Here is a 14,858-nt window from a genome sequence, read left to right on the forward strand (position 1 = left end):
AAAATAATTTCTGCGCGTAAAAACTTTGGTACACTCCGGTGTTGGATCGACCAGAGTTATTTTTTTTTGAAGCGCGGCCGAAGGCCGCCAACGCAAAAATAAGTTCTGCGCAAAAAAACCTTGATACACCCCGGTGTTGGATCGACCAGGGTTATTCTTTTGAAGCGCGGCCGAAGGCCGCCAACGCAAAAAGGAGTTCTGCGCAAAAAAACCTTGATACACCCCGGTGTTGGACCGACCAGGGTTATCAAAAAGAAGTTCTACAAGAAAAAAGTAATATTGTCATAGAGGGTATAACATAATACTTAACATCAATGCTTTGTAATAGTTTATTTCTCCAGGTTTTGGATACCTGTATTTGTTTTAATTTCTTTCAGTTCAATTACAAAAGACGTCGATAAGGTAACACTGGTTATTTGAAATTTTGCAACCCTTTTGTTATTGTCAGAATTAAGAGAATTTAACAATAATTTAATTATTGAATTAAACTATTTTTGCACTATATAATGTAAAATAAATGTGTACAAACGAATTAGTGAAGTGTTAGTGGATATAAAGGTGGAAAATATAAGTGTATAACTCATTCGAAATGGGAAAAATGCTTACTTTAAATAGTCGAAATTTTGAACTTTAAACCCAATTATCTCGAAAACTATAAGTTTCCCGCGGCTATATCTTATATATATTCTTGATCTGGAGGATCTCCTCTATCCGCCCATACCCATTTTATCCCCGAAAGCGTGGGACGTTATTCTAAAGCCGACCCAGATGATTTCTTATTCTTAGACCTAGGCGGTAAGCACACCAAATTTTATCAAAATCGGTCCTGTCGTTTCAAAATAGTTTATCAACAAGCACTGTGACACGAATTAATTGTATATTAGAAGATTGGTTTTGTTTAATATAATAAAAATAATACGCGAAATATGTTATTATTATTCCAGGAAATCAGATATCAGCGAAAAGCCTTCAGACCTGGATGCTGACTGGTAAGTTTTTTGATAAATACTCAAAATTATTTGATGAACACAAGCGATATTTTTATATATTGTACAATCCTTCATTGTTTGTTTAGATTTTTTGTTTAAACGTTGGATATGGTTAACGCCTAAGTCAACCCTCAAATTTATTTTTTAAATTAAATTGTACAGATATTATTTATATTTATACTCTCGAGTACAGAGTATAATAGTTTTGTTCACCTAACGGTTGTTTGTATCACCTAAAACTAATCGAGATAGATATAAATATATAAATGATCATAATAACCAGACGTGTTGAAATTCGGGTGATTGTCTGTTCGTCCGTCTGTTTGTACACGTTTCATTGAATCATTAGGATGTTGGTTTACTGACTCCCCGTGAAGTTTAAGTTTTTATCCTAAAAAAATTATCTAACGTAAATGAGATCTTTATTTTTAATTTTAACCGTGCCTGAATCATGTTACTTTTCCCATGTAAATGACATGAGCTTTTTTAATTTTTTCACTAAACAAATAAATCCACAACTTTGAAAAAGGAATATTATAATAGAAATTTTTGCAGTACACCATATTTTACTTGTATGAATGCTCAGTACCTATGATTCATAACTTTAACTGCGCATAACTTTTGAAGGAGTATTTTTATTTGAGCTATCTCAAAATTTGTGGTTTTGCTTAAAATTTTTAATTTTGCATATGCAGACTTAAGTAAAAATATATATATATATCTATATATATATTAGGTATATATAAATTAACTATATATATATTAGGTATATATAAATTATCTATATATGTATTAGCACTGATTATGTACTTCTAACTCTAAAAATACTACAGAATATTATTTGCAAAAATAGGAACCGATCCAATCAACGATGGATGAAGCTTAGAACAACTGTCCAAATATCTTCAGCGATACAGAAAAAACCACCATTAAAACGTGAGGACTCCTTTTTAAAGCGATTCTCTACGCGACAAATTCCAGAAACTCAGGTAAAAAATAGAATTTGCTTTTGCTTTCTGTCATATATGTACATACCACGATTACGAGTTTTTATATCATTAAAATAAAATGCAATTACAATGTAAGACTGACCTAAAAATTCATATACAACTTTCATAGCTTTGCTTGACAACTCATACTTTAATAACGAATCGAAGGGTATGTCAAAATGAACATTTTGCTTTCCATGATTCTCTCTATTGTTTCACCTCGATGTGAACGAACGAATACAAAAGCATAAATCGAACTTATCTGTCAAAGCAAATGTCTAACGCAAAGCAAAGCAAAAGTTGTATGTAAGTCAGCCATTATTTATTTTGTGAATTTCTATGTTTTACATTATTAATATTTTGATATATATACCATACATGTTTTAATAATGATATTTTTAATTTCAGGAAACGGTCGAAGACACTGGGTCGGAGAGCGCCTTTGGAGAATCTAATAAAAGTACAAAACGTCGGCGTCGATTTTTACAAAAGCGGCGATCTGTTGTTAATCCAGATGAAAACTTTTATTTCTATTGGTTAATGATACTAACTGTTTCTGTTTTATACAATTTATGGACTCTTATTGTGCGACAAAGCTTTCCTGAACTGCAGGTAATGGGAAATTATACATAATACCATATAAGTATTTATATGTATGTAAATATGTATTTATGCACATACCATATATGCTTATGAATTAGAGATATTAGATTACTAAGAATATATAGGGTATACTGCCTGTAAGAGTTTCTTGGTGCGACTTTGTTCTTAGTTAAAATAAATTTATTTCAAGTCGTCATAAATAATTTCTGAATTTAATTTTTCCAGTAGTCATCGACTTTTAGTTAATAGGTAAAAATTCTAGTGGCCATATGAGTATTTTCGAAAACTTTTAGTAAAATTTATTAAAAAAAAACAAGTTTATAAAAATTTAATAATTATTATTTCAAATTGTAACATTGTCGGTGATATTCAAATCCACATTTTGATCGGAATGTCTGATATCAAGTTTACCGATTACAACGGTATAAACTTAAAGTAGCGAAAGAACACATATTACATATTATATTGGTCATGATGGCATATAAGGTAATTAAAAGAAATAAGTTAGATATTTCAAAGCAGATTGTGGCTAAATACCAAGTCTTGAGATAACTCACTTGGGTAACATTACGTTAGGTTTGGTTATACTGGCTGGCTGACACGCCATACATAGACCTACATGTTCTTTGTAATGCTATAAGGAAGTTCAGTTTAATACAAGCTGAAGTTTGCGACGTGCAGGATGTCTAGCCTTTTGCGAAGTTAAATAGAGAATTGATATCCAATTCCGATACTTTATACATATCCCCTGAACTCCGAATCTTCTAGATATCTAAGCCAAGATATCTAAGGCAGTACAAAAGCAGAGGTGGTTATTTAGCCTTTCTCTCATGTTTTTTTTAATAATAGACACTGTCCTGCAGTCCTTTCGATACCGTCTGAGGGAAAAGCATGTGTGTTTCCCTTCCGTTCCCTTGCACATGATCTTGGCGATAATGTATGCCTTTAAGGCATTCCATCTCATCCTGATCCGTTGGTCAACCCTTTCGGAAATTTCATTTCGTTTGGTAACATTGATGTTGACAAAGTTTCTAATAATTATTAAGTATTATATGTATTTTCATAAAAATCAAATTAGCAGATACTGTGGTGTTAATTGTGTCTGACATCTCAACTCCAAAGTTAATGTAGAGCGGTACTACGCTCGAGAGACCTATTTCTACCCGATTGAGAAGCTACATATTTTAAAATACCTGTTTCTTGAATTTTATGGTATACCATAGATATTGTTCTTCGGATGTAATGAAATCAAAGCTTCCATTACATTCTTGAACTTTCTTACTAATGCTTCTTTAGGATTTTTTTTTAAGTAAGAATAAGCCCACTGGTCGCTTAAGTGCGACTGCTTGCTCGCAGGCGTCTTACTAATAATAACAACCAAATATATTTCGTTTTAATATATATATAAATTTTTGTCCTGAAATAATAACTTTTCTGCACATTGCATTTTAATAACATTTTAATTTTATTTATTTTCAGCAAGCTGTTCCTATATTTTGGTTTGTTTGTGATACACTTACGGATGTAGTTTTCGTATTCGATATAATTGTCCAACTGCGCACAGGATACCTCGAACAAGGACTAATGGTTTATGATGATAAAAAATTAGCACTTCATTATATACATTCTAGAGATTTCTTTTTTGATATCATATCATTGATTCCCCTGGATTTAATACAACTCAAAATCGGTGCAAATCCTCTTTTACGGTTTTCAAGGTTTTTCAAGGTAGGTGTGGTCAATGTGAAATACCATATTTTTACTTTTTATACTGAATCGCTTTTTCTTCGCTAGGTGTATCGATGTGTCAAATTCTATTACATTGTTGAAAGTAGGACAGTTTGGCCAAACTTATGGCGTGTTATAAACTTAATTCATATTTTATTAATTTTGGCGCATTGGTTTGGGTGTTTTTATTATCTACTATCGGAAGCTGAAGGATTTCAGGTTGGTACAATTCATATGTTAAAAGCGTGGTAATTTCAGTTATTGATGATTTTAATTTTCTTTTATAAAGGGAGACTGGGTATATCCTTACAGACCAGGAGATTACGCGACATTGACTAGAAAGTATCTAGGTAGTCTTTATTGGTCTACCCTTACCTTAACTACAATTGGAGATTTACCAACGCCCGAAACAAATGCAGAGTAAGTGCTTTTAATAAGCTTATTAAGTTTAAAATACTTCTATATATTATTGGCTATATGGATTATATATACGAGTATGTATACATCTGATTTCACCAAACTATGATAGAATATTTCTCTTTCGAGATCAAACGAGTTTCAAACTTTTTTTCTCGTATTCAACTTCAAGTAAATGTCAAGAGAGATTGCAATAAGAAGGAAAAATGTAGCGATTCCCTTTACGCCTGGTCAAATTAAATTATCTGTAGAAAAGTCGAAGTAGTGGTAGTAGAATAATTAGGATTTAAATCCAAAAAGGATGGAGTTTTTTTAAATTAGTGTGTATGAGAAAAAGCTCTAACAATTAATTTAATTAGTTTTTAAGTTTTGAAAAAATCTGTATTAAATGAGGCTACATTTAAACACATTATGTTTAAAATGTAAACAAAAATGTATACAAAAATTTCAAATCTGGACTGTAAATAAATTTTATTAACTAACAAAAAACTGTTTTTATTTATGATTACTAATATTAAAAATGATATTTTAAAAACTTTTCTTTTTTCAAGACTGTCTATTGGAGAAATGGACTTGAATTTAACTAATCATTGCAAATCCAGTTTCATTCGCCTAACATTAAAAAACTGTATTTAAGGTCGCCTTTAGTGTTTAACAAAATAAATTGTTTTACGATTTCGCGTTATCGATTAATTCTTTATAAAAATAAGTATACAGCACAAAAAAATAGATGTTTCTAATGAATTGTTTTCAAGAACCGACAAATGGTTTTAAAGATATGGTCCGACGTAAAGATTTTACAATGTCAAACAGTTTAAGCCTACAACTTCCCATGATGCAAATAAATTTACATAAATCCATACGAATACCTGTAACGAAGGGCTAAGTTCGGGTGTAACCGATTTATATAAAACACATATTTTAACCAACCTAAATGGTTTAAAGACAGGTGGGAATTCGGAAATCATTGTATAGGCTAAATTGGGCACAGTAAAGATCTGGCCTGATTTCATTAACTTTTACTATTACTCAGGTACATATATTCAAGAACATATTTTCAAGCAATTTATAAATATATAACTCATACACTGACCGACATATTCAGCATGGGTTTGGTAGAATAATTAAAATGATTATATAGTAGTCCCCACTTATTGCGTAATTCGTAGTCCAAGTTTTATTATTATTATTACTAGCACACGGGCATATTATTATCAGATAAGGTTTATCTCTGAGTATCTAGAATACGTCTCACAGATTTACCGATATTTTCGATAAAAAGTTAGCAATGGGTACTGGGGTCAATATATTATATTTGATACCTTGGGGCTTAAACAGGTTTGGTTCGTTTTGGATAATTTCTGGTCAAAAGCTATCACACTTTAAAGGCAGTATTCATGCAAAGTTTTACATTCATTGGTGCTAAATTGGTATACTGGAAAGTAAAAGAATCAGAGGGAATTAAAAATTGTGTTATATGATAAGTAGGCGTGCTTGTAGTTCGATTTCGACCATTTCCGCACTGCGACATACATAGGAATGAATAATGCTATCTACCGAATTTGGTTGAAACTCAAGATATGGGCTTTCACCTAAATGCGGGCGGCACCACGGGCATCGTCAAATTTTGACAGCGACTCCTATAAAGCCCTCTGCTATGATCTCGGGTGTGAAATTGTATGTATTTGACGCATTTATTTATTGATTTATCGCGCTTTTAGTAATTTTTAATAACATCATCCGATTTCGTCCGATTTTACAGCTTTGGTAGGAGCGCTTAAAGGATTTATCTTGTGGCTATAATAGCTTGAATTTTATATCTTTACTTAGTGCTTAGTTATGGCACATGGGGTTTTGTGGGCGTAGCAGTGGTCCGAGGACGCATCGTTTATCCTCCCGTTTATCAAGGATCACGATACGATATCTCAATTTTCACTCAAGTTACAGCTTACACAGACGGACAGACAGTCACCCGGATTTTAACTCGTCTCTTCATCCTGATCTTTTATATTTGTATAACACTATATTTATATCGATTAATTTTAGATGATACAAACAACAGTTAGATGAACAAAACTATAGCAACATGTTGCAAGAGTATAATTACAAATTCATCATGCATTATTTGAATTACCCGAATTAAAAATCAATTCATTCTTAAATTTTGATTGATCAAAATATTTTTTATTTAAACAAGCTAATTAACTCAAATAAGATATATATGGTATAAATTCAACCAAAGGGACACAATTTGATATATGGGGTATTTGTGGGAAATATCAACTATATGATCGAAGTCCGTATATATATTACGGCTATGAGGTTTGGAACCAAGGACTAGATCAGTTCCATTCAAATTTGGCGTTAAACTTCATTATTTTTATAAAAAGTTGTTCATTTAATTTAAATAAAGTATCACACATATTGCTTTAAATGCTTTATAGTCAGATGGAAAGTCCAAATAGATGAAAATCACAATATCACATACTCGTCTATTTGATCGATATAGGTACAAGTATACGGTATAAAGCCAACCGGCACATTGTACTTTATATAGGAAGTTAGAAAATCTTTATTTTAGGTACATGGAGGCGAGGGAAGTATTGGCTCGATTTTACCTATTTTCGGTACAAATTATTTTTTTTATCAAAAAAATAGTAATAATGAAGGATATTTTTGGTAAAAAAAATCAACCCTAGGCACTGGTCAACATATTCGGTAACTGGGGCCTTGAAAAGTTATGGTCCGATTACGACATTTCTTAGACTCGAGATGAAATACTTAAAATACTCTATTTGTGCAAAGTTTTATTACAATAACGATATGACTCTCCATTTATAAACTGTAAAATGAACAAGTAAGGAAGGGCTAAGTTCGGATGTAACCGAACATTTTATACTCTCGCAAAGTCAAATGGTATACTCATTTGAGATTTCTTTGTGGATTGACTGATATTTTCGGTATAAGGTCAACTATAGGCAATGGGGTCCATATATTTAGTACTTAGGGGTTTGAACAGTTTTGGTTCGATTTAGACAATTTTTGGCCGCAAGGTGGCATACTTTAATTGCATTATTCACGCAAAGTTTTATCCCGATATAATCATTGTTACCTGATTTGCATAGTGGAAAGTGAAAGAATCAGATGGAATTGAAAATGGTGTTACATAGGAAGTAAGCGTGGTTGTAGTCCGATCGCACTATGACATAGAAACATGAAAAGAACGTTACGCACCGAATTTGGTTGAAATCGGTTAAGCAGATCTCAAGATATGGGTTTTCACCTAAAAGTGGGCTGTGCCACGCCCACTGTCTAATTTTGAACGCGGTTCCTATAGTCATCTTATAACATCTCAGAGATAAAATTTAATATCTCTGGCGTGTTTAGTGCTGGATTTATCGCGCTTTTATTAGTTTTTAACAGTACCGTTATATGGGGAGTGGGCGGAGTTGCCACCCGATTTCAACTATTTTCACACCGTCAATAGAAGTGCTAAAAACATTTGCTTCTAGTGAATTTTGTTATTATAGCATTAGCGGTTTAGGAGATATGCACATTAAACCTATTAGAGGCGGGACCACGCCCACTTTAAAAAAAAAGTTTTAACTGCAGATGCCCCTCCCTAATGTGATCCTGTGTACCAAATAACAGTCTTGTATCTTATTGCGGAGCTTAGTTATGGCAAGTTATTTGTTTTTGATTAATGGCGTTTTGTGGGCGTGGCAGTGGTCCGATTACGCCCATCTGCAATACCAACCGTCTGACGGTACCAAGAAACATGTCTACCAAGTTTCATAAAGATATCTCAATTTTTACTCAAGTTAGAGCTTGCACGGACGGACAGACGGACGGACGGACGGACGGACAGACAGTCACCCGGATTTCAACTCGTCTCTTCATCCTGATCATTTATATATATATAACCCTATATCTAACTCGATTAGTTTTAGGTGATACAAACAACCACTAGGTGAACAAAACTATTATACTCTGTAGCAACAGGTTGCGAGAGTATAAAAAATCAAATCGAATTCAAAAGTTTTATATATGGGAAGTAGGTGAATTTCTATGGTGCCAAGAAGCACGTGTACCAAGTTTCATCCAGATAATTTAAATTTTAGCTAGCACGAACGGACGAACAGAGAGACAATCTCGTCATCCTGTTCATTTATATATACATACATAAATCAATATTTATCTCGTTTAGTTAAAGGTGTTACAAACAACCGTTAGGGGAACAAAACTATACTCGTAATACTCTGTAGCAACTTTGTACTTATTTTCTTGTTTATACACATGTAATTAGGTTATATGATGCGTTAGCTCATTTATTTAAGTGAATGAAAATAATTCATTTCTTTTTATAAATTGTGTTTTTTTTATTCTATCGTAAGACCAAATTTTTCAGTGGACGGCCCAAGATCTATACCTAGACGTGGTATACGATCTAGATTACTGCAATTCGGTTCCAATTATGGGTATGATTTACCTTCTTTCTAATTATATTCTCATATCTGATATTTGATTATACATACTTATAAACATTCCTATGTACTACAAGGTACGTTCCAAAGTAAACAGGACTTTTAAAAAAAAATACAGAACAAATGGTTTTATCGGCAAAATCAATTAATTTTATTCAAAATAGTCTCCTTCTGCTTCAATACAGCTTTTTGCACGGTCCGAAAGCATGTCGAACGAGTGTTTTAGCTCGTTGCCCGGTATGGATGCCAGTATGCCGGTGCAAGCCTTTTAAATGGCCTCCACGTCTGCATAACGCTTTCCTTTCATCGGCAAATGCATTTTTCCGAAAAGGTAGAAGTCGCTTTGGCCGGGTGGAACAAATTCTTTGTGGACAATACCCTTGGAATCATAAAAACAAATCAGCATCAAGCAATCATCGCCATAAACTTGTTTCATCAATTGAAACGTTACGGTAAAAGTTTTACCAATTTTTAAACAAAATTTAATGTTGGCTCTTTGTTCGAAGCTCATTTTCGCACCGATGACAAAAACCAGGGATAATGGGATGCCCAACTCTTTCCAATGTGAGAGCGCCTCAAAAAAAAAAGAAGCGTTTTTTATAACATTTTCCATTGTAGCCAGATCGGACAAAATAATAATTTTTGGGAATTTAAATTAAAATACCCATCATTTATTAAGATTAAATATTATTATACATGTATCCGTTAAGCATATGCAGAAACTTTTTATACTCTTTATTTTGTGATTTTGTGATATATTAAACAATTGATTTTTAAACTTTCAATACGTAATCAAAAGAATAAATGTATTCACTCTCCATTAATAAATGTTTTTCAAATTTCAATTGAAAATCAATACCACTTAGCATGGCATCACAAAAGATATCATCACATACATTTCAATTTCGCGTTTTCTTTCATTTTCATTGTTTTCCAATTTTTGTTAGTGATCTTCAACAGCAGCACCAATCTCTCTGTTAAAATATTTTTCTGTAGGATTTTAATCTGGCCGTCCCTCTTTTTCCAATTGCTAAACGTCAGACCTACTGAACTTTGACAGTTGCTTGAGTTCAGTAGACTTTGACGTTTATCAATTGCGCTCTCATTTCTAGTGAGAGACGAGTTGGGCATCTCTTTATCTCTGACAAAAACATACTGACACTTAAAACCCAATAACTTCACTTCCAATAGATGAAATGTCAAGAAATTTTTACTGGAAGTCGATAAAGGATAGCAGATTCTAACGCACTAGCCAACATATAGATGGAGCCACAAGAGTTTACTTGTTTACTGTTTACTTTGGAACGCACCTTGTATATGTGTGTACATAAGTTTTTCTTACAATACAATCGCTTACTATCCTGTAGTTTTTTTTTATTAAAACTGTTTAAACCTGGCAAATATATCCTGATCGTTATGTTTTAATTTTTAGAAGAATATTTTCCTACTTGTTTGACATCAAGGTAAAATCTACGCGAATTGTCTTCCAAACAGAGTTTCACCTGAAATCGATTTATACTTCATAATCTTCAATGAATATGACAATATATTTACTTTGAAGCCTCAGCATAGTGAGCGATTGAGTCTTATATGCAGTATAGCTATATCAATAATGTTGGGGCTGTCCACGCGAGTTTTGTTTTAATTATTTTTCACTTCAATTCTTATTAATTAAACCCCTCAAAATAAAGTTGCCATCAAAGTTTTCGAAAGTTGTGACAGCCTTCAACACCTATTGATATTAAGAAGATATTCGATAATCCTCATGTCATGTTTTTTCGAAAACTTTGATGCTTTAATGTGATTTGTTCTAATAGCTTTGTCTGTTGTTGTTGTTTTATGTATTTCTTAGGTATATTTTTACAATTGTCAGCTATCTTATTGGAGTTTTCATTTTTGCAACCATTGTCGGTCAAGTTGGAAATGTGATAACTAATCGTAATGCTAACCGTCTGGAATTCGAACGCTTGCTGGATGGAGCTAAGACTTACATGCGTCATCATAAGGTCTGTAAATTTATAAATATACCAAGTGATCGATAGTTTATGTTAGAATTTAGTCAATAAATATAATTAACCACATATATATTTTTGTTTTGAATTCTTTTTTTTTTTTCAATTTCAACATTAACATTGAATAATGGGACTGTTTTTTGAATATACCATAACACCAGTCAAGCGGCCGCTTTAACAGAACAAAATTAGTTGCTTTTGTAATGCCTTTTCCCAAAAAAAAAAAACCAGAAAAAGCGTTAAATTCGGCTGCACCATAGCTAGAATGCCCTTCACAAATAAAGAAGTTTCCATACAAGATATTATATTCTGATCGGTCAGTGGGGTGGCAGCTATATTATATAGTGGTCCGATCTGAATTTTTTTCACAGATATTGTAGCATTGCCTTAGAAACTGGTCTATGCCAAATTTTGTGAAGATATATCGTCAAATGAAAAGTTTTTTATTCAAGAACTTTATTTTGATCGTTGAGTTTGTATGGCAAGTATATGCATATTGGTTCGATATCGGCAGTTCCCAAAAATTCGCAGCTTCTTGGAGAGAAAAGGAACAAAAACTGAAGGACTAGTTAGCCTATATACAGACGGACATAGCTAAGTCGACTCAGCTCGTCAAGCTGATCATTTATATATGTATATATTTAGGGTCTCCAACATCACCTTTTGGGTGTTACAAACATCGTAATAGGCATAGTAGGTAACTGTTTTATATAAAGTATGTCATTGCCCTACAAATAGTAAATGCTGAACCAACGTCAATTGAAAAGTTTCCTTAAAACAACAAAAAGCGTAGAACAATTTTTTATTTTTAAATTTTTATTGTTAGCACAATTTTCTTTGTTAAACTTTAATACTATAAAATAATTATAAATATAATATTGTAGGTTCCAGGTGGAATGAAAAGGCGCGTGCTGCGTTGGTACGACTACAGCTGGTCTAGAGGACGTATTCAAGGAGGAGGTGATATAAACACAGCTTTGGGCTTACTGCCGGACAAGCTGAAAACAGAACTAGCGTTACATGTTAACTTGAGTGTCTTAAAAAAAGTCACTATATTTCAAGAGTGCCAACCTGAATTTTTACATGATTTGGTACTGAAAATGAAAGCATATATATTTACACCAGGAGACTCCATTTGCCGTAAAGGTGAGGTAGCCAGAGAAATGTTTATAATAGCTGATGGTATACTGGAAGTGCTTAGTGAAACCGGTAAAGTGCTGACGACAATGAAGGCTGGCGACTTTTTCGGTGAAATCGGAATTCTGAACTTGGATGGCCTTAATAAGTTTGTGAAATGTTCAAAAGCTAAACAATACAATTAATTTTTTTTTTGTATTCTAGGCGTACGGCTGATGTACGCTCAGTGGGTTATTCTGAATTGTTTTCATTGTCGAGAGAAGATGTACTCGCCGCTATGAAGGACTACCCCGAAGCACAAGAAATTTTACAAACTCTTGGACGGAAGCGGCTTATGGAAGTTCGATGTGTAAATAAGAAGCACGCAAAAGCACAATGTAATAACGCGCAATCGGATCATCCACATGTATATAGCAATATTAATCGAAGCGATAGTAGCGAAAATAGTGCCTCAAAAAAAATCGTGTACAAATTAAGAAAAGATGTAAAAGGAATCCGAAGTATGCTTAAAAAGACAAGGTGAACTACCCAAATCTATTTCAGGTTATAACAACCAGAAAAATAATATGATTTTAACAATTCTCGGTAGATATGTTTATCACACAAACTCTATAGTAAGCAGGTATTTAAGAATAATGCGTACTTTTTCAGAACCCGAAGAAGTGATGAATCGTTAGAAATACAACCGCTGCAAGAAATCTTAAAGAAAGGCAATAAAACGACTCTGAAGCGAATGTCACATGTACGTTCTGAAGAGAAAGAGGAAAAAGAAGAAAAAACGAACCAAGACAAAACACCTAGTCCAATTGGTGCAGGGCTACCGTTGCTCCAAAGGCTACGATTACTTAAAGAGAAACAGGTGGGGAGAATAACACATATTTCTACATTTTCAGTGCAAACCCTAAAAATTATAAATTTATATTTATAAATTAATTTATATATTATATATATCTATATATATATGTACATATATATGTATCTAAGGTTATATATGTACATATGCACTTATGTCATACCAAAATTGTTAGAACTATAAGATGAATTCCATTTGTTTGATTAAAAAGATGAGGCTGTTACCAATCTGTTCAATCTGTGGGATATTATTCTAAATAGCTACTTCAATTATTTTTACAAATTGGTTTCAAAAGTATATTTTGGTATTTAATTTTATCAAAATGTGGTATCTTAGCAATGTAAAGGGGTGTCCTTGTATTGTGGAAAATGGATATATCGGAAAATTCTAACATTTCCTCTTTTGACATTGGTGGCATATTGCTTGATTCAAATATTTCTATGAATTCATTCAACTTAACTTCATTTAAGAGTAAAGAATTTATAATTACCAACGTTTCCCATTGAATTGCATATCTAATATTGTTTAACTCTTTTTTGATAAGCTTCACTTGGAGGAGAATGAGCTTATTGTTCTAGTGAGCTTATTTAGTCTATCCTCAAGTTATTTGTGTATTATTACTCGATTGTTATTATTGAAGATCAGCTTGTCAAAGTTGTTTTTTATCATGACCAGATCATCATGGTCTGGGCTGTCCGCGGCATATTTCCATGCCGATCCTTACCAATTCCGTTTATCAAAGGATGATATGATTGCATATAACATGGTGAAGAAAATACTAAACACTGTTCTTCAGAGCCAAGGTGGACTCACTAAATACAATTCTGTTTGGAATACGTAGACTTTTCTTGTTTTAGAAACATTTTTTATAAAATATTCTTAATAAATACATATAAAATATTTTACAAACATCCAAAATATCTTTTTACTCTTAATTGGAATAAGTTTGTTATGTTTGATAATTCACTTTTTAGGCGTGTATGTAGATTTTCTTGGGCGACTGTTGTATATGGTTTAGTACCATAATAAATGGAAATTCATATAAACTGCAAGTGAAATATAAATATAATATCACAAAAAGACAAAAACAGAACAACATGAGGGAGAGAAATGAGAGACACTTACATACATACGCATTGCCATTCTGTTGAGGATTTGACTGAGTTTTTCCCAGCGAAAATATATTTAATATAACATATGTAGTTAAATGTTGAATCAATTGCATTCAATTATTTTATTATTCATTTTACTATAACATTTCAAAACTTAAATAACATTATTTGAAGTGAAATGCATATAATGCTTATTATTTCTCTTTTTAGGATCGCGAAGAAAAAACGGCAAAGGCAATCCCTCCTCAGATATCTCCCCCACATGTTCATATTGCCAATGCACTATCACCACAGGAATCAATCCAGGAAGAACCGGAGACTGAAGTAAACGAAGCACTTCCACTGATGCAAAGACTACAAATGTTAAGGAATAAACAGGAAACGAAAAGCAGCGACGTGAAGCTTACAGTAAGATATAATTTTTACAAACATGTTTTTATTATCAACTTGTTAGACACTTAAATATTAGAAATTAAATTGCAAATATGAATTGTTCACTTTGTTAATGAAGAATTCACCTCACTTTGCTCCCGA

At 32.6% G+C, this 14,858-nt stretch overlaps 1 protein-coding gene across 11 annotated transcripts in view; it reads left to right on the plus strand.

Annotated features, from left to right (window-relative positions):
• The window catches only part of Cngl (Cyclic nucleotide-gated ion channel-like), a 61,223-nt gene that overhangs the window by 30,253 nt on the left and 16,112 nt on the right, over positions 1–14,858 (plus strand). For 4 of the 11 annotated variants that reach the window (XR_011396746.1, XM_014241178.3, XM_070110679.1 and 1 more), the window contains exons 4-15: positions 945–989; positions 1,843–1,978; positions 2,387–2,590; positions 4,061–4,309; positions 4,376–4,528; positions 4,599–4,729; positions 9,121–9,204; positions 11,063–11,216; positions 12,107–12,507; positions 12,564–12,878; positions 13,011–13,218; positions 14,535–14,732. Coding sequence is in view for 10 of the 11 variants with exons in the window: in XM_014241178.3 (XP_014096653.2) it covers positions 945–989; positions 1,843–1,978; positions 2,387–2,590; positions 4,061–4,309; positions 4,376–4,528; positions 4,599–4,729; positions 9,121–9,204; positions 11,063–11,216; positions 12,107–12,507; positions 12,564–12,878; positions 13,011–13,218; positions 14,535–14,732 (2,278 nt within the window). In the remaining variant the exon portion in view is untranslated. Of the gene's footprint in view, positions 1–129; positions 403–423; positions 796–944; positions 990–1,275; positions 1,399–1,822; positions 1,979–2,126; positions 2,285–2,386; positions 2,591–2,835; positions 3,068–4,060; positions 4,310–4,375; positions 4,529–4,598; positions 4,730–9,120; positions 9,205–11,062; positions 11,217–12,106; positions 12,508–12,563; positions 12,879–13,010; positions 13,219–14,534; positions 14,733–14,858 lie in introns of those variants that run through there. The other 7 variants (XM_036376645.2, XM_036376646.2, XM_036376644.2 and 4 more) reach the window with 7 other exon arrangements.

The sequence above is a fragment of the Bactrocera oleae genome, chromosome 5 (assembly GCF_042242935.1).
Source record: "Bactrocera oleae isolate idBacOlea1 chromosome 5, idBacOlea1, whole genome shotgun sequence".
Lineage (NCBI taxonomy): Eukaryota > Metazoa > Arthropoda > Insecta > Diptera > Tephritidae > Bactrocera > Bactrocera oleae.